The sequence below is a fragment of the Rhodnius prolixus genome, unplaced genomic scaffold, assembly GCF_049639745.1.
Source record: "Rhodnius prolixus isolate KJV_2025 unplaced genomic scaffold, Rpr scaffold_10, whole genome shotgun sequence".
Lineage (NCBI taxonomy): Eukaryota > Metazoa > Arthropoda > Insecta > Hemiptera > Reduviidae > Rhodnius > Rhodnius prolixus.
In genome coordinates, this window is record NW_027411615.1 from 2376987 (window position 1) to 2404163 (window position 27177).

General features: G+C 33.3%; 2 protein-coding genes across 3 annotated transcripts in view; both read left to right on the plus strand.

The window, feature by feature from the left end:
* Positions 1-757: 757 nt before the first annotated feature.
* LOC141456944 (zinc phosphodiesterase ELAC protein 1-like) lies at positions 758-4136 on the plus strand. Of its 2 annotated transcripts, none has more exons than XM_074133368.1 (8): positions 758-972; positions 1382-1497; positions 1574-1729; positions 1804-1943; positions 2035-2230; positions 2347-2444; positions 2978-3155; positions 3618-4136. In XM_074133368.1, the coding sequence occupies exons 1-8, from the start codon at positions 891-893 to the stop codon at positions 3747-3749; spliced, it is 1098 nt and encodes a 365-aa protein (XP_073989469.1). In that variant the 5' UTR covers positions 758-890; the 3' UTR covers positions 3750-4136. The 2 variants fall into 2 exon arrangements, with proteins under 2 accessions (XP_073989469.1, XP_073989471.1); XM_074133370.1 differs by lacking the exon at positions 758-972 and adding an exon at positions 1020-1153.
* Positions 4137-7945: 3809 nt separating this feature from the next.
* The window catches only part of Amnionless (amnion associated transmembrane protein), a 31759-nt gene continuing 12527 nt past the window's right edge, over positions 7946-27177 (plus strand). The window contains exons 1-3 of the mRNA XM_074133411.1: positions 7946-8051; positions 12018-12287; positions 21230-21426. Coding sequence (XP_073989512.1) covers positions 8024-8051; positions 12018-12287; positions 21230-21426 — 495 coding nt within the window. The 5' untranslated portion in view covers positions 7946-8023. The remainder of the gene's footprint in view (positions 8052-12017; positions 12288-21229; positions 21427-27177) is intronic.

A 27177-nucleotide genomic window follows, 5' to 3' on the forward strand; every position in this document is an offset into this window, starting at 1 on the left:
ATAAGGTGAACATTTTTAAGTGCTTTTCAGAGTCACCAACTGATAACAGTTCCACACTTAGCCTAGCATTAACAAAGGAATTGAAACCTAGTAGTAGGCGTTAATAACAAACCTTTTGTCATGGAGATTTCATTACAGTAAAATTGGCTTTGTTTGAAGGAAAACTGCTCTCACTTGTTTCACCAAAATAACCACATATGAATATTTTCCAGAGAAAACAGTTCAAATAAAATGTATAAATATACATTTAAGCAATTACTAGGACAATAAAACCGTAGAAACGATTACTTAGGAAAAACTTCAAACTAATTTGGTAAAGTTGTTCTTCCTTTTAGCTGTTTTGTCAAACATTATCTGGCTCGAAGTGGCACCTAATCCAAATATCAAATTGAACGTTCAAAGAGACCATTTCTAAAAACCACTTTCTCAAACTCAGGGGCCTCATAACAGATATTCAAAGTTAAAACTCGATAACTAAATTTGACCGATCGTAATTCTCTTTTTCACTAGTATGAAGAGAAAAAACAAAAGAAAATTGTATTCTACATACCTAAGTTGCTCGAGGAGTCTTTCACAACTAGCTTGGAGGGTGGCGTTAAAGTGACAATGTTCATCATATTTAAAACCTGGCTAATTTTAGCTGTCGCCTTACCAGATTAATTGATAATTATCACAACGAACTTTCTGTAACAAAAGAAAAGTTAATTAGTTAATAAACTTCTTTTTCATAATCTTGTACAAGAATGATCAGTAATAAATCGATTATTAGATTTCATTTGCACAAATCGGGAACCCACGTTAGATAAGTCGTTGTTGCAGTTTATGTTTTCCTTGCAAACATGATGATGTACTAGCAGCAAATACCTTACTTGAACAAATGGACTTTTAAAATGCGTATAATATTTCTCGGGACAGCTTCGAGTTATCCAACAACTCAGCGAGGAGTATCTTGTACGGCTGTAAGATTTGAAGGTAACAACAATATAACCTTCTACTGTAATCATTTACAGTATTATTTAAAATATTTAATTTTAAGAAGTTTATAATTATTTATTATTGTATTTATTCCTTTAACCAAGCTTTACGGTTATTTATCTTATTTTTGTTAAATTTTAATAGATATCGTTTTTGCGTGCTATATCTGAAGTTCATGGTAAGATTTTTTAAGTTTCTTAATCTAGATGTTACAGAAAGTCGCTAGAACCACATTTAATCCAGAATTTCTCAAACAAAAGATTCAAACCTAAGCAATAGGGAGAATGTAACAGAATTGCTTGTAGTGCAATCTATTTTCGAAAAAACATACAAAGTAATAAAAAAACAAGAAACAAAAAAAAACAAAATTATACTTACGATTAACAGAAAAATTATCTTGTTTAAGATGGTGATGTATGGATATTTGATTGTGGTGAAGGATCGCAGATTCAAATTCAAAAAAGTTCTATCCATCCTGGACGTATAAAAAAAATATTTATTACCCATTTGCATGGGGATCATGTAAGTACAATTTACACTATTTGATTTCAAGTCTTTTTCGTTTTGTTTCTCTTATCGTCAAAGTTTTTCCACATAGTTATTTGGGTTGCCTGGACTTATGTGCACTTTAGGCAACCAAGTTCAAGAGAAGAGTGCTGAATTCTTATTAGAAATCTATGGACCGTTAGGCTTGAAAAGGTATCTCAGAGAATCTTTAAATCTTTCAAGATCACCGCTTACTTTTCAATATGTGGTATGTTTTTTAGGTAGAGTTATTTTTTTATTGTGATTACATTCTTCGCCAAATTTACCTCAATTATTCATCAGGTTCATGAACTAATCCCTCCTCAAGATGTTCTCTCGGAAGAAATAAAACAATGGGCGATTCTGGAGGAAGCTGAAGGCTTATTACATCTTCAGGAAAAATTGGGCAAGCAAATAGGGTCTGAAGCGAATACTTGGCACTTGTAAGTGACTTTTGTTTAAATTTAAAGGAAATTAACTTGTTGAATTGTTTACTGTTTTAAACGATCTTTTACATTCTTCTAATATCTTTAGATTTGAAGATGATAAAGTAAAAGTAGAAGCTGGTTTTCTTATACATAGAATTCCAACTTTTGGTTTTGTTATCAAAGAAAAACCCGTACAAGGCAGTCTGAAAACTGAAATACTTTTAGAGAAAGGATTGAAACCAGGAAAATTGTATGGAAAATTTAAAAAAGGGGAATCCGTCATTTTACCATCTGGTGAAATTGTATCCTTTCAATTGGTGAAAATGATGAAAAATAACATTTTTTATGTTAGTTGGTGGTTTCGAACTGTTGTGATGTAGAATTCTTACCAGTATGGTCTTACATTATGATAAATTAGATCCGTCCAGAAGATGTTCTTGGTGAGCCAAAGCCAGGACGAATTTTAACTATACTCGGCGATACTTGTGATTCTACAGGAATGATTCACATTGCAGAGTAGGTAGTATTATATTAGTATTTGGATTGTATTAGAAGGTAAACTACTTACTGTTGACAGAGATCACTGAGTCGAGAGATCTCGTATTACCAGAGTATGTCTTTAATTTTTTATGTGCTGGAGTAAACCACTTACTTCTAGTTCTGCATGTTATCAGATAGCATCCAGGCTATTGCAGGTTGTACTGGCCATAGTTATGAGGGTTATCGTACACTTCATTTTTGGAAAAAAAAAAAAAATTAAATTTGTTTTAACGTTAACGCTGTCGGAAGAGATTTTTGTGGAGAAAAGTCGTGAAGCACTTTGCCGCTTTCTCGGAAATGCTCTATGAAACGAACAACGGGATATATGAATTTTAATATCGCAATTCTGCTGTGGAATAACCTCCATTGCTACGGCCATTTCAATCAGATACATCTGATAAGCAAACCAAAGAAGGCCCTTTAGTGTTTTTGAGTTAATTTTAAATCTAAATTTTTAATTGATAATATTATAATTAATTAATATTATTTACAAATTTCTGTTTTCCCAGGGATAGTGATTTACTAATACATGAAGCAACTTTGGAAGATGGTTTGAAAGAGATGGCACTTAAAAAAATGCACTCCACACCAAGTATGGCAGTGGATTTCGCGTCAAAAATCAAAGCCAAAAAATTAATACTTTTTCATTTTAGTCAACGTTATAGGCCGTTAGAGGAGGAAGAAAAGGTATATTTAATTGTTTAGTAAATAATATATATTTTTTAAATTGAAAGTTGATGCTTCTTTTCTTATTTCGAAGTTTTCACTCATTATTAATGGATTTTTTTTGTCTTAAATTTTTTACAAAGGGACAAAAAATTGTTGAGGTCACGGATCCCAAATATTTTTTTGTTTGTTTGTACCCCGAGCTGTAATTTGGCTATTTTCGTTAGTTTTTATTTATTCTTTATTGTTTTGCATTTAAATTTCATCATTTTTATTATGCTGAATGCAGGTGAAAAAAAACACCTTGTTTATTTTGTTCTTTCCCAATATCTCTGCGGTAAGAAAAATTATGTTTCCATTAAAGTGAGAATACAATAGAAATAAGTCCAAATATAGAGCGAGAAAATACTAAGAGTGAATTTCTAGCTTACTTCTTCTAAGATAATGCTATAGAACTCTATAATAATATTAGTTTTTCCACAGGATAGCTCAAGTGTTTACACGATTTTAGAAGAGGCACGAATGGCTATTGAAAAGAATAATTTGCAAATTAATGTAGATATTGCTCACGATTTTATGGAAGTTGATGTTAAACGTCGACTTATAAATGTTTAATTTTTTACTATTTTTGTCAAACAAATAATTCATAAATACAATGGAATAAATTTAATCAAAAAATCTAATTATGTAAATTACGATTAGAGAAAGTCATGTTAAGGTTTTTATCAGTTTTGTTCGTACTTAGGGAACATAAAAACATCTTCGAAAAATCGTTCTAAAATTTAACATGAACTAGAGTTTGAAACAAGGACAAAGTTTAAAAATAAGTTATAATTTATTTCACGCACAGTTTTTATGAAGAAGTACCAATAATCGCTGTTCATGATCCTTCTTGATAACTCACGGCCATTATTTTTGATAAGTATTATTCAATTATGATATTGTATAATTTATTGTTTCCTCTGTTTTGTATTTTAATAAAAACAATATTTTTTTAAAGTATTTTTCTGCAATGTCTAATTCCTTTCCAACTTCTATCTTTTGCTTCAAAAAATATTGATCATTCTAATTTAATTCTTTATGAAAATATTCTGAACACATTATCTAAGGAGCTCTGACACCTAATAACACGTTTTTTGTGAAGTCTACGCTGTATATGTTGATTTAATAGACGGCTTCACTAAATTGTCCGCTTATTATGTTCTTGTGAAACCTTAAATTGAAGCAGTTTGTGGAGGACGAATTTTTGGTTTCTCCACTTATGGGATCCGAACCTTCCATTGGGATATGCTTCTGAAGGAGAAAGAGGACACAGTGCAAACCGAAACTTTCAGGGCTTCACAGAACCTCTCTTCAGCACTATAATTCAAACACATGTATATTGCAGATTCAATAAAATTAATGGAAGATCTTATAGCGAAGGTATAATTCGATAAATCATATAACAACGATGATAAATTACATCAAGATTGGGGACAAGGTTATTACTTGGTGATAAACTGTTGTGGGCTACATAGTATATGATATTTCAGCCCTCACCCTTTCTTACTACAAGTCTATAATTAAGGCAACCTTATACTTTTGAGAACGAGTTAACAAATGTGTCATTAGAATTAATTAACGAAAAAGTTAATAAAACTTATTATTTTTGATTCTGTACTTTGTAGGTATATATGTACATATTTCTTAGATAATAGATCATGGTTTTAGATTTTATGTGGTAATCCTCCTGAATTTATTTTGAATTTATCTAAAAATATACTGACATTTAATTAGTATACGTGATAAATAATTTAGAAAATCATAGATTCAATAAAACTGAGTATGGCACCAAAGCAAGATTAGATTAGTGGTTGTCCAGAATAAGGCGAGATTATTAATATCTAGTGAAACCCTACATATTAAACTACGAAAAACTGCATTAACATTAAGATCGTCATATTTATTTCTATTATCTCAGGATAATAAAAATAATCTTTACAAAACAACTTGCCATAAGAGAATTCGACAAATGAATTCGTAACCGGTCCAACGTCTACCACCAATTGAGTTTGGTCAAGCGTATATTATAATAAAATAATACAATGTTAGAAACAGGCACCCGGTCAATGTATACACGATAGGCCTGCTAGTCTCGCATTTAAAGGTTTAGAAAAAAATAGGTCGACTACTTTTGGGTGTAGTGGATTAGAAAAAGGTGGAAAAAAGCAAAATCTATCTTAGTTTTGCTGGAATTTCCTTAATTTCCGTTTCTAACATTGTCTTTTAATGCCAGGCTTATATTGTACACATTAGGTCCACTACTTTTGGGTGTAGTGGTTTAGAAAAAGGTGGAATAAAGCAAAATCTACCTTAGTTTTGCTGGAATTTCCAAAATGTCTATTTCTCATATTGTACTTTAATGCCAGGCGTATATTGTACACATTAGGTCGTCTAGTTTTAGTACAATAGATTCAGAAAAAGGAAAACGCAAAATCTATCTTAGTTTTGCTGGAATTTACTGAATTTCTGATTCTAACATCGTCTTTTAATACCAGGCGCATATTGTACACATTAGGTCGACTACTTTTGGGTGTAGTGGTTTAGAAAAAGGTGGAAAAAAGCAAAATCTATCTTAGTTTTGCTGGAATTTCCTTAATTTCCGTTTCTAACATTGTCTTTTAATGCCAGGCTTATATTGTACACATTAGGTCCACTACTTTTGGGTGTAGTGGTTTAGAAAAAGGTGGAATAAAGCAAAATCTATCTTAGTTTTGCTGATATTTCCATGTTTTCTGTTTCTAACAAAGTACAATAATGCCAGGCGTATATAGTACACATTAGGTTGGCTAGTTTTGGTTGTAGAGCGCTGGAAAAAAGGGAAAAATACAAAATCTTTCTTAGTTTTGCTAGAATTTCCTTAATTTCTGTTTATAACATTGTACTTTAATGCCAGGCGCATATTGTACACATTAGGTCGGCTTGTTTTGGAAGTAGAGCGTTAGAAGAAAGGGCAAAATACAAAATCTTTCTTAGTTTTGCAGGAATTTCCTTAATTTCTGTTTCTAACATTGCATTTTAATGTCAAGCTTATATTATACACAATAGGTCGGCTAGTTTAGGTTGTAGAGCGTTAGAAGAAAGGGAAAAATACAAAATCTTTCTTAGTTTTGCAGGAATTTCCTTAATTTCTGTTTCTAACAAAGTACATTAATGCCAGGCGTGTATTGTACATATTAGGTCGGCACGTTTTGGTTGTAGAGCATTAGAAGAAAGGGAAAAATCGACATCCAAGTCAACATCGTGCATTGCTTGCAATCATATTGACCACCTTCTGTCCTTCATCACCAACAGAGTTGTAGGAGAAATATAAATTGCACATGGCTGTCGATATTTTCGTCGAACACCCAAGAAAAGTTACAGTATGAGCATGAATTCACAGCAGAAATCTTCAACGAAGCGTTAATAATGCTTAAAAATTTGTGCTTAGAAATCATGAACAATAACCTCTATCAATCGGGATTTATTTATTTATTTATTTACTGCTATTTGCAAATATCAAATTTCAACCAATCGATTTTTCGTCCTAGTTATGCTGACTTCACACACAATGCGCACAGAAATAAACAGAAATTGAGCGAGTGAGTGAGTAAGAGAGAGGCCAATCTTACTTAAAAGGGTCTCAAGATGTTTATTTCCTTAGAAAAGTCAAAACCGGAAATCTGCACAATCTTGTGTGAGAAAGAGATAAAAGAAGATATTTTCTCGGTCTTCTATCACACAGGAAGTGTAGCACAATAAGTAGAAGAGAGCACAAACATACACACAACAAATGAAGTACGAATGTAGTGGTGGGGATTCCTAAGTTCAAGCAAGTTAAATTACACTAGCCAAACGTACGGATACTAATATTGAGAGGTGACCACATAGAAAACGGAAGGAGTTTTGAAGAAAGGATGGAAGAATTTGTTGGGAGCCAGAAGGTTTGGATTTAGATGACTGAATGACAAGGGAATTGGAAGAAAAAGTGGATAAAAACGATTAATAATTCATTTAAAAAATCCTGAAAAACTAGTTAGGTAGTAGGAAAAACTTAATGGAATATAGAAAAACTTCTTCGTATATCATTTTATTCTTGATTCTTCGCCGGAGGCTCACTAGCACCTCCATTTCACTGGTGATTCACTTTAGACTTTTCTTGCTTCTTTTAATTTGAGACTTCTATCAAGAGACTTCATTTACTTCTAAATTCTAAATTCACCTGGTCGTCTTTTGCAGTGGGAGACTTCTCTCTCTGTTTTCTAGTAAAGCTGAATTAATACTAACTAACTTTTATTAAAAATGCCAAGTTCAAAGAAAATCCTAACAATTGTGGTAAGAGAGAGAGTTTCACAAAATATTTTATTTTACTTTTTTTTATTTAAGAAATAAAGTGTTAATTCATGAATTCAATACGATTTTACGCTCTCTTGTAAACCAAGTGGAAGAAAAGATTATTTGCTTTTTTTTTTTTAATGGTTAATATGGACCTAAATTAATGATGCGTGGAAAAAGTAGAGCATATATTGCAATTAACAATTTAATTATTCGGAAAAATATTCAAATTATTCTGGAATTAATTCAGCACGGATAACTCAAAAATGCTTGACTTAACTTGAACAATGGAATTGCAAAGAAGCATCTGCTCTATTAGGTAAATTACAATTTATCTTAGTTTTTATTTATTTTTATTAACTAAGAGATCATTGAATCGATCGAACTTAATGAAATAAAATAGTGAGACCTAATCCCCTGGGACTGTAAGTCTGATTCTGCCTACCCTATCTGTATTTTTAATATTGATAGCAGATGGTTTGGACGGACAGTATTCTACACCCACTTTCAAAACTAGTGTACAAGTGTAAGACATCATGTTTATTCCTTTAATATATTTAACATGTAAGTAGAAAAAATTAATAATTTCAAAATTTATTGATTTAGTAAATCTATTATTTATTTGATTAAATTGATGTGAAACAGTCAATAACCAAGTCCGAGAGGTTTTATTATTGCTTAACCTTTTTTTTCCCCTATGTTAAAGCGATTATTAAAGGCTCCAAGCGGTTAGTGCTGCATCCTGTAAAGCTAAGATGTGTTGTGGTACTGGTTTCGGCCCAGTGATACTTGTTATTTAATACCATACTATGAGAGGTTTAAGTTAAGTATGTTACATGTCCACATCCGTCCACGTCATCTGATTAATTCTTGGACGTAATGCTTGAAATATTTACTTTATTAAAGCAATACCAGAGTATGTATTAGCGCTAGTAAGTTGATGAAAATCCACACAGAGATTCTGTTGCAAGCTTTTTGATTTTTCTCGGCCTAGAAATAGCAGAGACGAGAGAACTCTATCTGGAGGCCGGCTGAGTACTGGAGGGGCGCCTTGATGTTGAACCTAAATTAAACAAATAAAGTTTTGTGTGAACATATACCCGACTGTCCCTTGCTATAATTAATTACATTATTTTTTTTCCGAGCTCCCATTTTTGGAATAGAAGATGAGATACCTAAACGAAGAAATTGTTACATATGTTACATGTTTTCTGGCGGCCTTTAAATGTTTTTTTTTTTAAATAAAAATTTACTCGCATTATACTTAAATTCTACTTGAAACACATGAACTAAAGCCTGAACAATTCTTATCATGAACATTTTCAACCCTACACAATTTATGTGACATCACACATCAACTAAACTAGGTTCCATTTTAGTATCATTAGCTTAATGCAATTGAATTGAGCCCAAATTACTTAAACCTTTTGGCTAAATGAAACCATATGAGACCCGTTTTTTTTTTCCATTCCTACAACTTGAAGTAAGTGAAATTGAATGAATCCAATTTTCTTGAGTCCACATCTGTTTACTGTCGTCAATTTCTTCAATGAATTTAATGCATTAGAGTTTTAGATGAATTTGAAAAAAGAGGAAGTGGGTGAAATAAATTGTGAAATTGTTATTTTGTTTGGCTACTCCCTGCAATAATACTTAAGGGCGTGTGAAGTAATATGTTTCTAAAGTCAATGTGCCAATGATAGCATTTACCTTAAAAATTCATCTAAGATTTGCTGATCAAGTGCACTAAATTTCTAGTAACTTCTGAAGCAAACAAGTTTGATCCTGTATGTTTTGTGTTCCTAATGTAGCACAGTCTCTATTTTTTAAAAAAACAATGACAAATTTAAGGTGGACATTTCACAAAGAGAAGGAACCAAAAGAATCTAGTATATGGCGAGGAGAGACTAGAATCCCTTTGAAGTAAGATTATATGGGAGCCATTTATGGTGAAAAAAAAAAAAAAAAAAACTAACAAAAGCTGACATGGAATACTCATCAGAGTATTGTTAACCCAAGCTCAGAATTTCTCTTCCACACTAATGGTGATTATACTTCCACGATGGTCTACCCCAGTAGAGTTTGTACTCCTAGGCGGCCTGTTGAATAAAACGCAGTCTGGGTGCGTTCAGAACATTCACTGGTAAAGACTTGTTTGTCTTGAGCATGACAGTTCTATGACAATGAGCTTACATTGGCCTTAAAGGTTCTAAATCTGCTACCACTCCTCTGCTACATCCAAGGAGTCTAGGCCTAGAGCTGAACCAACTTTACAGCTGAAATTTCAAGCTCCCATTTGTTCTGGAAGTAAAGGAGCACACCAAAAGGTTATACGCAGCTGATGGGAATAGTTCTGGATGTTATTAGACAGAATTAGAAGCGCAAAACGCGATTATGATTTATGATTTACATTTAAATAACTTCAGAGATAAACATTCATTATTTCATTAAACTCTCAAAAACCTTCAATTTAAAGGCAGTTAAAATTTCAACACCATAAATGAAAATTGTATAAAATAAAATTTAGCAGCCGGTAACATGAACACAGAAATAAAATAGGAGATACTTATTTCTTTCTAACTAAAGTCCCATCTCAAAAGTTAAACTTTAAACATAAGTTGCTTTAAGTGGGGCACATTTATGAAATTGGTTAGAACTCAAGCACTTTTCCTATGAAATTGGAACAATATTTAAGTTTTTTTTTTTTTATCTGAGTTGTAATTTGTAAAGTTGTAATTGCAATATTACAAAACTAAAAAAAAGTTGTGAAGTTTTGTCACAGATTGCTTCTTCTTTTTTTCGTTTTACTTTTTCTTTTTTTTTTCTTTCTTTAATTTTAGTCTTGTTTCCCACCTTTTTATCTTGAAAAACAAACTTTTTAGAACAAGACGACAGCAGATTTTATCACGACACTAACACTCTTTGGCTATTTTTAAATATAAGTTGTTTTTTGTCCTTCTGAGCCTTAATAAAGTGACAGTTATTACATTATATGGAGTGAATAAATTTATTATCTAAAATGAGAAAACTGTTCTCTAAATCTGAATGTTTGATTTTATTTTGATTTTTTAATTTTTAAATAGATGATATAATTAAATGAAAAAATATTTTTAATTCCAAGGTATGTGACTGAAATAGCTGAGACTTTCATTCCTTCTATCTTTAAGAGTTTACAGTCTCAAGCGGAGTGTGGAGCAAGCAATGACGCTCTATCTTCACACATCACACCATTACAGTCAGCTGACGAGACAGCGTCAAGCTAACCTCGTAATTAAGCATTATTGGATGTAAATTGCGGATTTTTTTTTAAATACAAAAATACGCGATTTACAATTTATTTTCACAGATGTTTATCGTTTGTCGTTTAACAGAGGTGTTCTTGCCAATCTCGTGAACTTAAGTTTCAGTTTTTTTTTATAGCTCCCAAATAACAGCAGTTTTACCATTAATTTGGACCTCGTGATTTGTTTCTAAAAATGCTTGCTTGCATGCTAGTATGCTTGCTTCAAAGATGAGTTTCTCGGTTACACTTTGTCTGAAGCTGCTCAAATGCCAACCAGTGATTGAGCAGCGCCAAAAGGAAAGCTTTGACTGCACAGGCTAAGACGTGGGAGTTCCGGATTAGTCCTTGAGGCGCTTTAGATCCTCTAGCTTTCCTTAACCTGTTAAGTGTGTTTGACGTGTTTACACGTAAAACCAACTCTCTATTACGGTGCGTTCGACGTGTATACTCGTTGTGGAAAAATATAAACTTGCCATTAACTATAAAAACTCGAAATTTTAATAAAATACAATAAGAATATTATTTGGTGGGATGTTTCCGTTATCTTCCGTTCCGAACTGCCAAGTATTTTATACGGAGGGGGGGTGGAGGGAGTCAGCCAAATGATAAGTGGTTTGTACATGTTTGGGCTCCGCATTAGAGATTGGGGAATAACGCACACTCTCTCAACCCTTGTGCAATGCCGTTTTTTTACGTTAGATAGAGATTCAGATTTCACAGTACGAGCATGATTTCATTTTGCACAGAATTCAAAAAGCTCTTTTCTTCCTTGTAAAAGCTCTTGCTAACCTAGTTAATTGGGGCAATTCACACGTGAAGCGGTGCAAGCTTTTGAATGGGCACCGAATGCTCTGGTAATCTCAAGCCCCAGAGAGATTGCAGAAAAAGTCGCTTGCAGTGACTAATACGACTATTGTAAACTTTTGGTTGTTTTGCCCTGCGTTTTTCGTGTACACACGTCATTGTCTGATTTTGATTCCGCACTCTGTGAGTTTTTTTTAAAAACTATATTCCACGCTTAACTGGTTACATTATTTCAGTGGCAGTACGTGATTATACTTCAGTTTATAAAGATAATATACCTGTAGAAGTGAGTAGTAGAGTTTTTTTTAAAAAAAGAGGAATTCTAACGGCAGCCATATTCTCTGAACTCCTCCCAGTCGAGTTTGAATGTCTTAGTGTACCAGCACTGAGCTATAAAATCCTCTCTCTCTAAATCAAAACTAATCTAATTATCATTGTTACAGTTCTCCTAATTGATGGCAGTGAATGCACTATTAAAAAATGGCTCAGAAATACCAACTACAATAATTCAAACAATTGGGACAAAGGGCGTGTACCATGTTTAACAGATACAGTTGTCTTTCCAAAAGATTTGAACATGCCGGTCGAGCTGCCTGAAGAAGAGATGAAAATTTATGAATTGATACTGCCATTTGATGGTAGTCTTATATTTCCAAAACATGGGGAAATACTTTTATCCAACACAAAATTCCACGGGAAATGTAAAGGTGGAGGTGAGTAATATGTAAAATGGAAAATCATTAATTAACCATTTCTAGCAATTAACAATTCAAATTTTCGTTAATTGATAGTAAATCGGATCATCCTTTTATAAAAAGCTAACGTCATCGTTTTTTAATTTTGCAACAAGTTAAGGAGGTTGAAGATTTGATTAACAAATATACTTGTGGATAGGAAGTTACATAGTTAAGATCAAATATCCTAGGAAGGAACAAGCTTTGAAGTTGGCTGTATGGTAAAAAGCCAATGCCAGATAAAAAAAAAAAAAAAAAAAAGGAGGTGATGCTCAGATACAAAAAATAGCAGGTGGAGCATGAATAATGTTTGTCCAATGATGACTCCAGCCATCATTAGTCAAACAGTTGGTCGTGAGGCCAACGGTTCCTCAGAAGACTTGGAAGATTGGTTAGCAATGAATATAAAGGAGTAGCAAGAGAATTTTTAGTTGAAGACAAGTAGTTATAAACATTTTATTAGTGCAGCGAGATTTAGAATGTTCAGAAACAAAAGTAATATTGAAGTCATTGTGAATAGTTTGGTTAAGACATAGAAAGAAGCAATTACGATGCGTTGGAGGAATTTGGAGTGTAAAGTTAGCATACTCTAATTATATGCGATATTTTAACTATACCACAGAGTACGTGCTCGTTTTAAAAATGTTTTTTTTTTTTTATACAAATTGATTTGTGTCTTTCTGACAGTATGCCAGCACAGCTCGAAAAAAAGAAAAGTCACGGAGTGTTCAAATTTCGTACTTATTTTAAATGCTAACTTGGCAGAGGAACTTTCAATAAAATCAGCCCTGGAATTTTTACTAAAAACAATTTACCCAGAAAAATGATTAAACTAAAAGTAAAACTGGAATTTCTACTCTGCAATGGTTGACCCATTTGGACCAAAACCTTATGGTTGCTTCCCTTCGGGGCACCTAAGAGAAATATTAATTTGGAATATATTTGATTTTCTCGCTAAAATCCCGGGTTCCAAACCAACTGCAGGCCAGAGGTAAAATAAACACAAAGAGTTGCCTTCATTTAGAAAATGAAAGGTAATATACAAGGGGAAAAACAGCGAATTTTCTTCTAATTCGTCCAGAATTCTACTTTGCCTGCCATAGTCACCTACTTTTGTGGCCAGGACTAAGATAAACATAAAGGGTTGCCTTCATTTAGAAAAAAAAAGGTAAAATACAAGGGAAAATCTCCGAATTGGCTTCAGTTTGCCAAGATTTCTATTTTTTCCTTCTGTGCAGTCTTGTATTACGGCCAGGGCTAAAATAAACACAAAGGGTTGCCTTCATTTGGAAAATGAAAGGCTAAATACAAGGGAAAATCTCGGAATTGGCTTCAGTTTGCCTAGATTTCTATTTTTTCTTTCTGTGCAGTCTTGTATTACGGCCAGGACTAAAATAAACATAAAGCTTTGACTTCATTTGGAAAATGAAATGCTAAATACAAGGGAAAATCTCGGAATTGGCTTCAGTTTGTCTAGATTTCTACTTTTTCTTTCTGTGCAGTCTAGTATTACGGCCAGGGCTAAGATAAACACAAAGGGTTGCCTTCATTTGGAAAATGAAGTGCTAAATACAAGGGAAAATCTCCGAATTGGCTTCAGTTTGCCTAGATTTCTATTTTTTCTTTCTGTGCAGTCTTGTATTACGGCCAGGACTAAAATAAACATAAAGCTTTGACTTCATTTGGAAAATGAAATGCTAAATACAAGGGAAAATCTCGGAATTGGCTTCAGTTTGTCTAGATTTCTACTTTTTCTTTCTGTGCAGTCTAGAATTACGGCCAGGATTAAAATAAACATAAAGGGTTGCCTTCATTTGGAAAATGAAGTGCTAAATACAAAGGAAAATCTCGGAATTGGCTTCAGTTTGTCTAGATTTCTACTTTTTCTTTCTGTGCAGTCTAGAATTACGGCCAGGACTAAAATAAACATAAAGGGTTGCCTTCTTTTGGAAAATGAAATGCTAAATACAAGGGAAAATCTCGGAATTGGCTTCAGTTTGTCTAGATTTCTACTTTTTCTTTCTGTGCAGTCTAGAATTACGGCCAGGACTAAAATAAACATAAAGGGTTGCCTTCTTTTGGAAAATGAAATGCTAAATACAAGGGAAAATCTCGGAATTTGCTTCAGTTTGTCTAGATTTCTACTTTTTCTTTCTGTGCAGTCTAGAATTACGGCCAGGACTAAAATAAACATAAAGGGTTGCCTTCTTTTGGAAAATGAAATGCTAAATACAAGGGAAAATCTCGGAATTGGCTTCAGTTTGTCTAGATTTCTACTTTTTCTTTCTGTGCAGTCTAGAATTACGGCCAGGACTAAAATAAACATAAAGGGTTGCCTTCTTTTGGAAAATGAAATGCTAAATACAAGGGAAAATCTCGGAATTGGCTTCAGTTTGTCTAGATTTCTACTTTTTCTTTCTGTGCAGTCTAGAATTACAGCCAGGACTAAAATAAACATAAAGGGTTGCCTTCTTTTGGAAAATGAAATGCTAAATACAAGGGAAAATCTCGGAATTGGCTTCAGTTTGTCTAGATTTCTACTTTTTCTTTCTGTGCAGTCTAGAATTACGGCCAGGACTAAAATAAACATAAAGGGTTGCCTTCTTTTGGAAAATGAAATGCTAAATACAAGGGAAAATCTCGGAATTGGCTTCAGTTTGTCTAGATTTCTACTTTTTCTTTCTGTGCAGTCTAGAATTACGGCCAGGACTAAAATAAACATAAAGGGTTGCCTTCTTTTGGAAAATGAAATGCTAAATACAAGGGAAAATCTCGGAATTGGCTTCAGTTTGTCTAGATTTCTACTTTTTCTTTCTGTGCAGTCTAGAATTACGGCCAGGACTAAAATAAACATAAAGGGTTGCCTTCTTTTGGAAAATGAAATGCTAAATACAAGGGAAAATCTCGGAATTGGCTTCAGTTTGTCTAGATTTCTACTTTTTCTTTCTGTGCAGTCTAGAATTACGGCCAGGATTAAAATAAACATAAAGGGTTGCCTTCATTTGGAAAATGAAGTGCTAAATACAAAGGAAAATCTCGGAATTGGCTTCAGTTTGTCTAGATTTCTACTTTTTCTTTCTGTGCAGTCTAGAATTACGGCCAGGACTAATATAAACATAAAGGGTTGCCTTCTTTTGGAAAATGAAATGCTAAATACAAGGGAAAATCTCAGAATTGGCTTCAGTTTGTCTAGATTTCTACTTTTTCTTTCTGTGCAGTCTAGAATTACGGCCAGGACTAAAATAAACATAAAGGGTTGCCTTCTTTTGGAAAATGAAATGCTAAATACAAGGGAAAATCTCGGAATTGGCTTCAGTTTGTCTAGATTTCTACTTTTTCTTTCTGTGCAGTCTAGAATTACGGCCAGGACTAAAATAAACATAAAGGGTTGCCTTCTTTTGGAAAATGAAATGCTAAATACAAGGGAAAATCTCGGAATTGGCTTCAGTTTGTCTAGATTTCTACTTTTTCTTTCTGTGCAGTCTAGAATTACGGCCAGGACTAAAATAAACATAAAGGGTAGTCTTCATTTGGAAAATGAAAGGCTAAATACAAGAGAAAATCTCCGAATTGGCTCCAGTTTGCCTAGATTTCTACTTTTTCTTTCTGTGCAGTCTAGTATTACGGCCAGGGCTAAGATAAACACAAAGGGTTGCCTTCACTTGGAAAATGAAAGGTAAAATAAAGGAAAAATCTCCGAATTGGCTTCAGTTAGTCTAGTTTCTGGGCCGCCAGCGTACAGATCACTATCTGGTTTTGGACAAAGTTGTCTGTAGTAAGGGTACATAATCCGGAAGACGGCAATGCACTGAAAACAGTTCACGGATTAATATTGACCTCCTTAAATTAAAAATTTATTAATTATAAATATTTAAAGTCTCTCCGACCTTTAATATTGCAAAAAAAGTTCAGCACAACCACTTTGTTTTTAAATATTTGACTTTTACGCGTAAACTTCTTAAAAAGATTCGAATTCAAAACACATTTTAGAGTGATTAATTTTTTTATTTAAAAATAAATGTGTAGTTTTTGTTATACTTCCCAAAAAGTGGAGTCAGCGAAGAGAAATTTCGTTTTTAATCGTTTTACAAAGTTGGCACTTACATGCTCACTTTTTACAGCTAGAAGAGAGTGTAGAAAAAGGAAGCTATCTGAAGCATAGAGCATTTACGTCAAACTTATCAAGGGAAACGAACTTTTCAACTCAACAACAATTTCCCACTCAGCGTCGTTCGTAACTTTCATCTACAACTTGCAGTTAGAAACTAATGATAAAAAAAAATTAGTAAAGTAAAAACTTACTCTTAAGTTTTATTTATATCTGTTCTATAGATAGGTTTTCTCTTGTTCACATGCTTAAAAAGAGAAAATAATGATTAGGGTTTGCTTCGGAGATGTCGTTTCAGTGTATTGTTCGGTTTTACAATTAGTAAGAATTAACTGTGGTTCTAATATTGGAAGTTAGAAAAGAATGTAAGTATTAAATGCTTAGGGACAATAGTTGATAACAGTGGTATGATAGGATAACAGTAGTAGTATTCATATAGGATGTTTGGGTGAGATGGGATTTACACGGCAAACTACTTGTTACATAACTGTGTATTCACAAAATAAAAGAAACTGAAAAGCCGGAATACGATAATACTTTATCAGTTGGGAAAAAAAAGGAATAAGGGGAACTAAAAAACAAAAAAGCTCTGGACAAAAAATAGTCCATACAGCTGTACTAAAAGACAACAAAAGAAGTTCAGTGGTTTTTTGTAATTCACAACAAAATGTGACTTTCTCCGCTCTTCTGATATATCAAAAAATAATCACAAAAGGGGAAACGGGAAGGGTTCCTGGAGGCCATTATGCGGCAAAGAGGGAGCCTGGAAGCAATTTATTTACGATCTAGTATAATTAATGTCTCGCTTCCTGGCTAGTAGGCACTTCTGCATTTTGGCCACAACACCACCATTGTTGTCCAGTTCTTTGGGAACCCTCGCCCAGCTAAGTCCGGCTAGCAATTGACATATCACTCGTCACACAGTCTGCACCCTTTTTTTACTATTGTAGATGTTGCCGAGACTATACTATCCAACGGCTACGCCCCATTAATTTACGCTTGCACATTCAGTTGTTTTCAACAACTACCTAAAGAGTATGATGGCCGAAAGTTGATACCATTGTTTTCGTAGGCTGGACAAATCTCTATTCTCTTTATAATTATAAAAGAGAATCAGGAAATATATAGGAGAAATACATAGTCAAATGACCCGCAGTAAAAGTTTTTTAAAAAAGTGTGATTTTTTCATTTCTCATAACTCGTCTAATCAATTAGTTTGAAAAACTGGACTTTTGAAAATTAATTTTGCAATCAATTACTTAGTTTACTTTTTTAAATCATTTATTTAGTTCCAATCAACGCATTTTGCGTAAAAACATTCTAAATTCTACTGACTCTCTTCATCAGAGAGGAGATCGCGAGGCCACTGTCTTTTAAGACGTCTAGAAGTGTTGTCTGGAAATGTTCTGGAAGATAGATGTTGTACAAGTGGGATTGTGATGAGATTGAATGTTAAGATGGAATTTTCTGTATCGTGTTTTCAGCAACTTGTGTTGCACGAAAGGAATGTTCAAGTCTGTGTGAATGGTTTGATTGGTGACGTAGAAAGGAGCGTCAAACTATAGAGCGAAGAATTTTAGACTGCAAGGACTGGATCCTTTGCAGATTTGAGCGTTTGGTTGAACCCCACAGTTTGATGCCATAAGCCCAGACTGGCTTTAATATACTTACATACACAAGTCTTTTGTTGTAGAAAGTGAGTTTTGATCTGTTGTCGAGTAGTCTTTTTAGTTGTCGGAAGCGTTTGTTAAGTTCTGTTTTCTTAAGTCGAGTATGAGGGTTCCATGTAAATCTTCTGTCAAGGTAAAGTCCAAGGTAGCGGACTACGTTGACTAATAGTAAAGGAATTGAATTGTAAAAGACAGGAGGAAGAGTGACGCGTCTAAGAGTGAAAGTAATGTTTTGTTTCGTTCAGTTTTTTGAACCATTTTTCTAAGGAGGTGAGGTGAGACTGAACAGTTAATTTTAAATTCAAAATTTTGAATTCAGATTGCCAGACTTTTTCCAACATCTGTTTCTTTTGTTGTTTTCAATTCTAGACTGAGATTGTGCCCAAGGTTGCGCTGGATTTATGTTATTAAAAAAAAACATGTCAGGACTTCTCAAGAACTCCGAGCTAACTGATTCATGAAATTGATGAACAAGAACTTCGAATAATAACAGAAGGGCTACTAGAGTCAGTTACTTTGTAAAAGGTTATAGTTGTTCCCATAAAACAAAGTACCATAAACGATCCATATTTATTTTATCTAACTACAATAAATCTACAGAAATCTTTAACGGGCGAATTTTGGCTCCCTGATGCACAGCATTGCGAAAAACTACGCCCAAATCCGGAAATGATCAATCAAAGTAAAGAAGTTTCCGCCCACTTTCATATACAATATATATTATATCACTTCCTTTTTATTACTTTCTACATTAGAGTTCTACAAAATCTAGTACACTCTTGAGGCACATTAAATACCAAGCAGAGCGGCTAAACTATCATCCCAATCAGTGATCAATATCTAATCAATAAATTGAAATAAGATTTTCTTTCGTCCCTGCATTGAATTTCAATTTTCAGTTTTCATGGGAAATATTGTCCCCTGAATTCGAAAAGTCTTCTTTTTTTAAAAAAAAATTCTACTGCCCAAATGCTACAAAAAAAATGAATACACCTATTTTGTTATTGTTTCCATAAAAATGCTCTTCATACCCAAAGAGGTAAGAGCTGAAATAAATTTAATTACACTAATCGAAAGAAAATTAGGTTTTCCTTAACATGAATTTTGTAATTTTGTTCATATTTGGGGCGTTCCTAATCCTGTACTTTCTTTGTGTAAAAGTCTTCTCCGCCAACTAACTTTTCTAATTGATAGATGTCCATCATAAGTGCATATTATTCATATTTTTTTTAAACTTAATGCAGTAAAGTATGTTGAGTAAATGCTCAACATACTTGAAGTTAAAAATTTTACTTTTATTGGTAACACTTTTTTTTTTTTTATTAATATAACCTATTTGAAAAGGGTTGTTAGTGAGAAGTGAAGTGGTAACCTCTACTCCAAAGTTCTGTTTCGATTTTTTTTATATGCTTTTAAATTAAGTATAAATGTTTATGGATTTGAAATGTTGAAACGTAAAAGACAAAACAAAATCTGATTTGGATGAGTTATCGGTCAAGAAGAAGTTCGGCTTGAGTTTTCTGTGCTTTACCAAGCAGTCGCCCGGTCGCTTTAGTTTGTAACAATTTCTCAGTGAATATTGTGATTTTAGAGTGATTTCTGGAGATTCATGACGTCGAGGCTTTCTCTATCATTATCATTATATCATAGTGAACTTATATAATGACGAAGACAAGTATCTTTTTAATACAAAGGAAATCTAATTACTAACACAGCTGTTAGTTGTAAGTCGTGAGAGACTTGTTTATTGTGTTTGCTCTCTTTTCAAATAATAAACAAATATTTTTGTTTGGAATTAATGGATGTTAAAGATCTGTATTTTTATTGGATAATGGTAAATTTTCAGCATGGAATGCTAGTACAGTTTTAAAGAGAAGGGTTTTTCATTAGTTGAAAATTAAATGTAAACCAATTGTCTGATAAAATAGGGAAAACGAAAAAATCAACCAAGTAGAAACAAATTGGATTGGCTATCATACTTCATTAAAAATAGCACAAAAAAATACCAATTATGTGTTTCAATCTAAAAATTGGTAGAAAAAAAATTGATTTAAAATTCAATTTTGCATCTTTGTTTTCCTACAAAAATCAAACTGGCTGTAAAACTTTGTAATTTTTAAAACCCTATTTTTATTAGATTTAAAGGGCAGAAAATAGTTACTCTTTCCGTATCCTAGTTTTTATTTTAAAAATTAGAAACTATTATGGTGTCACAAAGAAAATAGTTTGACTAGTTAGGTATCATAGACTAGTGTTTATAGAATACTTTCTTGGGATCCCTAAGGAATTAATTGCGGAGTATTGTGGAAGGGGCTAAACCGCTATGCTCTGTAGAACCCCAGAAGCTTTCCCTATGTGCGACGGTGTGTAAATGTGTTTTGGTTTGTTGTAGAGTGCTTTTAATGCAAGTGGAATGAACATTTGTGGATTCGTTAAACTAAAATTCTTGCATTAATCAACTATCTTTAGGTACTATATGTGTTAAGTGTGTGTTGGGGGTGTTGGTGCAAGTGTTGTTCGTGTTGTTAGACTGGGGATACCCGCAGGGACGCCAAGATCCCTGAAGAAGTGGCTAGTCCACTTCCCCCTGCGGGGAACTCTAGAGTTCCCTTCGAGCTTTTCAATCGGAGCTCCAACTTAGAGCCAAATCCATATTCGCCCTTACTGTTCAAGGTAAAAAGGCATATTTCTAGTAGACTCTCTGTAAACTGGCACGATCTTGACCAGAACTAAGCCTAAAGTCCAACACATCTTAATCTCTAGGCTCAGAAAAAAAGTATCTACAGGTTCTTTGCCTTCCAACTCCTTTGCAGTATGTTATAGGAAATGAGTATAAGTTCAAAACATCTTACTTGGTTTCTCCAGCTAGTTTTTAAAAAGGATGGCATAATAAAATCTTTTTATAGGGCATCGTCCGTGGAATGGCAGCCGTCCCATGCTGTAATCTAATTTAAAAGCAGGATTTCTCTTACTAAAATAGTTTACAAGTAATTTACCTTGAATAGTAGTAACTCTGTGATTTAATGTGACCTCGGCATTTAATTATTTACGGTGATTTTGTTATTAGCAGTTGTCGTCAAGAAGTTCACAGATTATTGAAAATATTTTTGATTCTTATTTGATTTTGATTATTATTATTTCAGAAATTAATTTTAAACGAAGGGGGATTGCCAAATGGCTAGACTATGAAAACTGGAATAGCAGCACTAATGAGGCTACGCCCCACACCGAGAGGGTACCCTGCAGTTTTGACCATGTGGAGTTTCCACCAAATTCTTCCTTCTACATTGAACTACCTCCGTACACGACCACCGTATCTACTGTCACCATCCAAGGCAAGGTAATTTATTGATTCCGAAAAATGATTCCTGTAATTTTAATTCATTTCCATCCAACTGAAGTTTTCGCAGCAGATCTTGCAAATCTAAATGATGTATTGAAAACCAAAAAACCAGCTAATTGTCTCAAACTTTTGATTACTGGGTCCACTATTCTATCGACTGACACCATCATTCTTTAGCTAGATTTATTATGATTAAAACTGCCCGGTAGGAATCCGGGATCACCTCTGAACAGGTAAGAAACCTAGCTTACAGCCCCATTTTCTGATTGAAATTAGATTCTGTTTAGTTGAGCACATGATGGCTTGCAAGGTTGTTGAAGCTGCAGAGATGCTGAATGAGGTAGGATGTCTTACAGGCCGATCTACTGCGCTAAGAGACTGTGAAAGGGTAGGACTCAAAGGGAATCCTTCTCTAGATAGTCTGAGTACAAGCCCTCTATCAAGGGTAAACTTACAACTGCTGTTCATTATTTTTTGGTGACTGATTCATAGTTTCAATAGGATGAAAAAATAATTGCCATTTCAGACGTGATACATTTATTCTGCCGAGCTTTCGACCTAGGGACTAGGTCATCTTCAGGGCTAGTTTACAAAGTAATATTTTACATTTTAGGGTTGGTGTGTCTTCTGTCTTGTCCATGAACAGACAATTAAAATATAAGATAGAACTTTAGGCTTTAAGTTACATAAAATAAGCGATAGGAAGAATGTTGTCCGACAATCGCAAATTCTCTGTATCAGTTGACCCTTCATGTCGTTGCGATCATTAGTAATTAGTTTTATTTTAAGTAAGTTAATTTTTTTTTTTAGAAGGGGTAGCTAAGATCCTATGATCTACACGATCTACTCTGGTTCCCTTCTCTCAATTTTGTTGTTATCTTCAGTTAATATTGTACCTTACAATTGTTATTGTAAGGTACAATATGTTTTTGATAGTTTTACTTTCCATAATTGTAATTACTTCATGTTAAAATAGTAAATAATAAATTAAAAGCGGGACAATAAACGAAACTGGCATTACAAAATACTATTTTGTAAAAAGTCAGGAAATCTTTAAAACCTGTAAATTTTTATTTTTGCGAACATTCCAACTATTAAAGAAATATAAAATAAAATATTAGCAACTATGAATAACAAGAATAAAGCGAGTGTAAAAGAAAATGATAGATGTTTTACTGAAAATGTATTATTATAATATGAGCAAGGTAAATGTACTGGAAAAGTCTAGATGTGAAACATTCACATAACATATTCTTGGGAAAACAAAATGTATCATCAATTTTCTTTAAACAAGAACATTTTCTTTCTTTTTCTTTTCCTTTTTTTTTAAAAATAATATTTGATAAGAATGAAATTTTAGATGAAAGATTATATTTTAAACTTTAAGTAGCTTACAAGGAATAGTTTTTAAACAGTTTTCAGAAGGGAGCACTTTGAACTTCCGCTCCCGAGAGCAAAGAAATCGATAAGGGTACTGATACTGTACCTGAGAAAAGAGGAATTTTGTAGAAAGAGCAAAATGGTAATTCACATTTATATGAGAAACATCTGTACACCTTTGAGGTAAAAACTTTAAACGAAAATTCCCTTTTTAAAGCTGAAATATTTCCAGAAGCAGAAAAATCTCATGAGATTTCCCAGTACCTAGTATTTTTGGTTGCCTAAAATACTAGGACGAAAATGAAAATAAAGAATTTAAATGCAAAACGCGTGAAAGCTAGAAAATATAAGCATACATATATATAGTGTATGGCGGTAAGTTTGGGCCCCGATGTACCACTCACTCGCCTGCTGGCACAGTATGGATACATCCTGGCCCCTGAAGTAGGCAACATTCTACTGAATGTACACATGTTTCAGCAGCTATATTTCATTTCAGTGGAACACTTTTCTGCCAGCTATTTGAAATAGGACGTTATGTCCCAGCACTCTGTAAATGGTGTTTATTTTTCTTTTTTTAAATTTATATATAAACAAGAAAAATCTACATTTTCCCCACATTTTACTGTTGCCTATTTCTTCAAATAAACACAAACAGAAATCAACACAGGAATGGAATCCTTATTTATAGAAATTGGAGAAATGAAGGGAAGAAAAATAAAACAAACTGGCAGAGTTTTTTTACTTAACGATCAAAATTATTAAAACCACACACTGTAACTGATGAAAATAATGACTCTAAAAGATGTATGTATAATGGAAACTGAAAATACAAATCATTCTCACAGATAGATTCAATATCTTGAATAATTTAAGACAAGGAGAACAACTAGTGGCTGGCATTATTTAGTATGGCATTAGAATTAGTAATAACGAAGAAAAGACTAGCCCTTAAAAGGCAATTTAGTAAAAAAATGAACAAATAACTCGCTTTTTTTGGGTTATTGCTGGTCTTAATGAAAAAATTAGAAAGAAAGTCAATGATTCTTGACTTGAGATTCAGTTGTACATGTTGAGTCGATCTATTTTGATAAAGAAGAAGGAAATACCTTCGAAAAATGAGGAACATACCTCCTAATTTCTGTGTAATGATGCTGTTTTTGTATTTGATTGTAGATGATTAGATAATTAGATAGATGATATAGATAATTAGATTGTACAAGTTGGGTCGATCTATTTTGAAAAATAAGAAGTAAAAACCTTTGGAAAAAGTGGAAATAGCGTCCTAATTTCACAGGAATGCTGCTGTTTCTGTATTTGATAGGTAATAATAAGGCCAATGCTAGATTGTACACGTCAGGTCGATCTATTTTGAAAAGTAAGAAGTAAAAACCATTGGAAAAAGTGGAATTTGTTCCCTAATTTCACAGGAATGCTTCTGTTTCTGTAGTTGATAGTTAATATTAAGGCCAATGCTAGATTGTACATGTAGGGTCGATCTATTTTGAAAAGTAAGAAGTAAAAACCATTGGAAAAAGTGGAATTTGTTCCCTAATTTCACAGGAATGATTCTGTTTCTGTAGTTGATAGTTAATATTAAGGCCAATGCTAGATTGTACATGTAGGGTCGATCTATTTTGAAAAGTAAGAAGTAAAAACCATTGGAAAAAGTGGAATTTGTTCCCTAATTTCACAGGAATGCTTCTGTTTCTGTAGTTGATAGTTAATATTAAGGCCAATGCTAGATTGTACATGTAGGGTCGATCTATTTTGAAAAGTAAGAAGTAAAAACCATAGGAAAAAGTGGAATTTGTTACCTAATTTCACTGGAATGCTGCTGTTTCTGTATTTGATAGTTAAAATTATGGCCAATGCTAGGTTGTAGATGTTGGGTCGATCTATTTTGTGAAACTAGAAGTAAAAACCATTGGAAAAAGTGGAATTTGTTACCTAATTTCACTGGAATGCTGCTGTTTCTGTAGTTGATAATTAATAATAAGGCCAATGCTAGATTGTACATGTAGGGTCGATCTATTTTGAAAAGTAAGAAGTAAAAACCATTGGAAAAAGTGGAATTTGTTCCCTAATTTCACAGGAATGCTTCTGTTTCTGTAGTTGATAGTTAATATTAAGGCCAATGCTAGATTGTACAAGTTGGGTCGATCTATTTTGAAAAGTAAGAAGTAAAAACCATAGGAAAAAGTGGAATTTGTTACCTAATTTCACTGGAATGCTGCTGTTTCTGTATTTGATAGTTAAAATTATGGCCAATGCTAGGTTGTAGATGTTGGGTCGATCTATTTTGTGAAACTAGAAGTAAAAACCATTGGAAAAAGTGGAATTTGTTACCTAATTTCACTGGAATGCTGCTGTTTCTGTAGTTGATAGTTAATATTAAGGCCAATGCTAGATTGTACATGTAGGGTCGATCTATTTTGAAAAGTAAGAAGTAAAAACCATAGGAAAAAGTGGAATTTGTTACCTAATTTCACTGGAATGCTGCTGTTTCTGTAGTTGACAGTTAATAATAAGGCCAATGCTAGATTGTACAAGTTGGGTCGATCTATTTTGTGAAACTAGAAGTAAAAACCATTGGAAAAAGTGGAATTTGTTACCTAATTTCACTGGAATGCTTCTGTTTCTGTAGTTGATAGTTAATATTAAGGCCAATGCTAGATTGTACATGTAGGGTCGATCTATTTTGAAAAGTAAGAAGTAAAAACCATTGGAAAAAGTGGAATTTGTTCCCTAATTTCACAGGAATGCTTCTGTTTCTGTAGTTGATAGTTAATATTAAGGCCAATGCTAGATTGTACAAGTTGGGTCGATCTATTTTGTGAAACTAGAAGTAAAAACCATTGGAAAAAGTGGAATTTGTTACCTAATTTCACTGAAATGCTTCTGTTTCTGTAGTTGATAGTTAATATTAAGGCCAATGCTAGATTGTACATGTAGGGTCGATCTATTTTGAAAAGTAAGAAGTAAAAACCATTGGAAAAAGTGGAATTTGTTCCCTAATTTCACAGGAATGCTTCTGTTTCTGTAGTTGATAGTTAATATTAAGGCCAATGCTAGATTGTACAAGCTGGGTCGATCTATTTTGAAAAGTAAGAAGTAAAAACCATTGGAAAAAGTGGAATTTGTTCCCTAATTTCACAGGAATGCTTCTGTTTCTGTAGTTGATAGTTAATATTAAGGCCAATGCTAGATTGTACAAGTTGGGTCGATCTATTTTGTGAAACAAGGAGTAAAAACCATTGGAAAAAGTGGAATTTGTTCCCTAATTTCACAGGAATGCTTCTGTTTCTGTAGTTGATAGTTAATATTAAGGCCAATGCTAGATTGTACATGTAGGGTCGATCTATTTTGAAAAGTAAGAAGTAAAAACCATTGGAAAAAGTGGAATTTGTTCCCTAATTTCACAGGAATGCTTCTGTTTCTGTAGTTGATAGTTAATATTAAGGCCAATGCTAGATTGTACATGTAGGGTCGATCTATTTTGAAAAGTAAGAAGTAAAAACCATAGGAAAAAGTGGAATTTGTTACCTAATTTCACTGGAATGCTGCTGTTTCTGTATTTGATAGTTAAAATTATGGCCAATGCTAGGTTGTAGATGTTGGGTCGATCTATTTTGTGAAACTAGAAGTAAAAACCATTGGAAAAAGTGGAATTTGTTACCTAATTTCACTGGAATGCTGCTGTTTCTGTATTTGATAGTTAAAATTATGGCCAATGCTAGATTGTACATGTAGGGTCGATCTATTTTGAAAAGTAAGAAGTAAAAACCATTGGAAAAAGTGGAATTTGTTCCCTAATTTCACAGGAATGCTTCTGTTTCTGTAGTTGATAGTTAATATTAAGGCCAATGCTAGATTGTACATGTAGGGTCGATCTATTTTGAAAAGTAAGAAGTAAAAACCATTGGAAAAAGTGGAATTTGTTCCCTAATTTCACAGGAATGCTTCTGTTTCTGTAGTTGATAGTTAATATTAAGGCCAATGCTAGATTGTACATGTAGGGTCGATCTATTTTGAAAAGTAAGAAGTAAAAACCATTGGAAAAAGTGGAATTTGTTCCCTAATTTCACAGGAATGCTTCTGTTTCTGTAGTTGATAGTTAATATTAAGGCCAATGCTAGATTGTACATGTAGGGTCGATCTATTTTGAAAAGTAAGAAGTAAAAACCATAGGAAAAAGTGGAATTTGTTACCTAATTTCACTGGAATGCTGCTGTTTCTGTATTTGATAGTTAAAATTATGGCCAATGCTAGGTTGTAGATGTTGGGTCGATCTATTTTGTGAAACTAGAAGTAAAAACCATTGGAAAAAGTGGAATTTGTTACCTAATTTCACTGGAATGCTGCTGT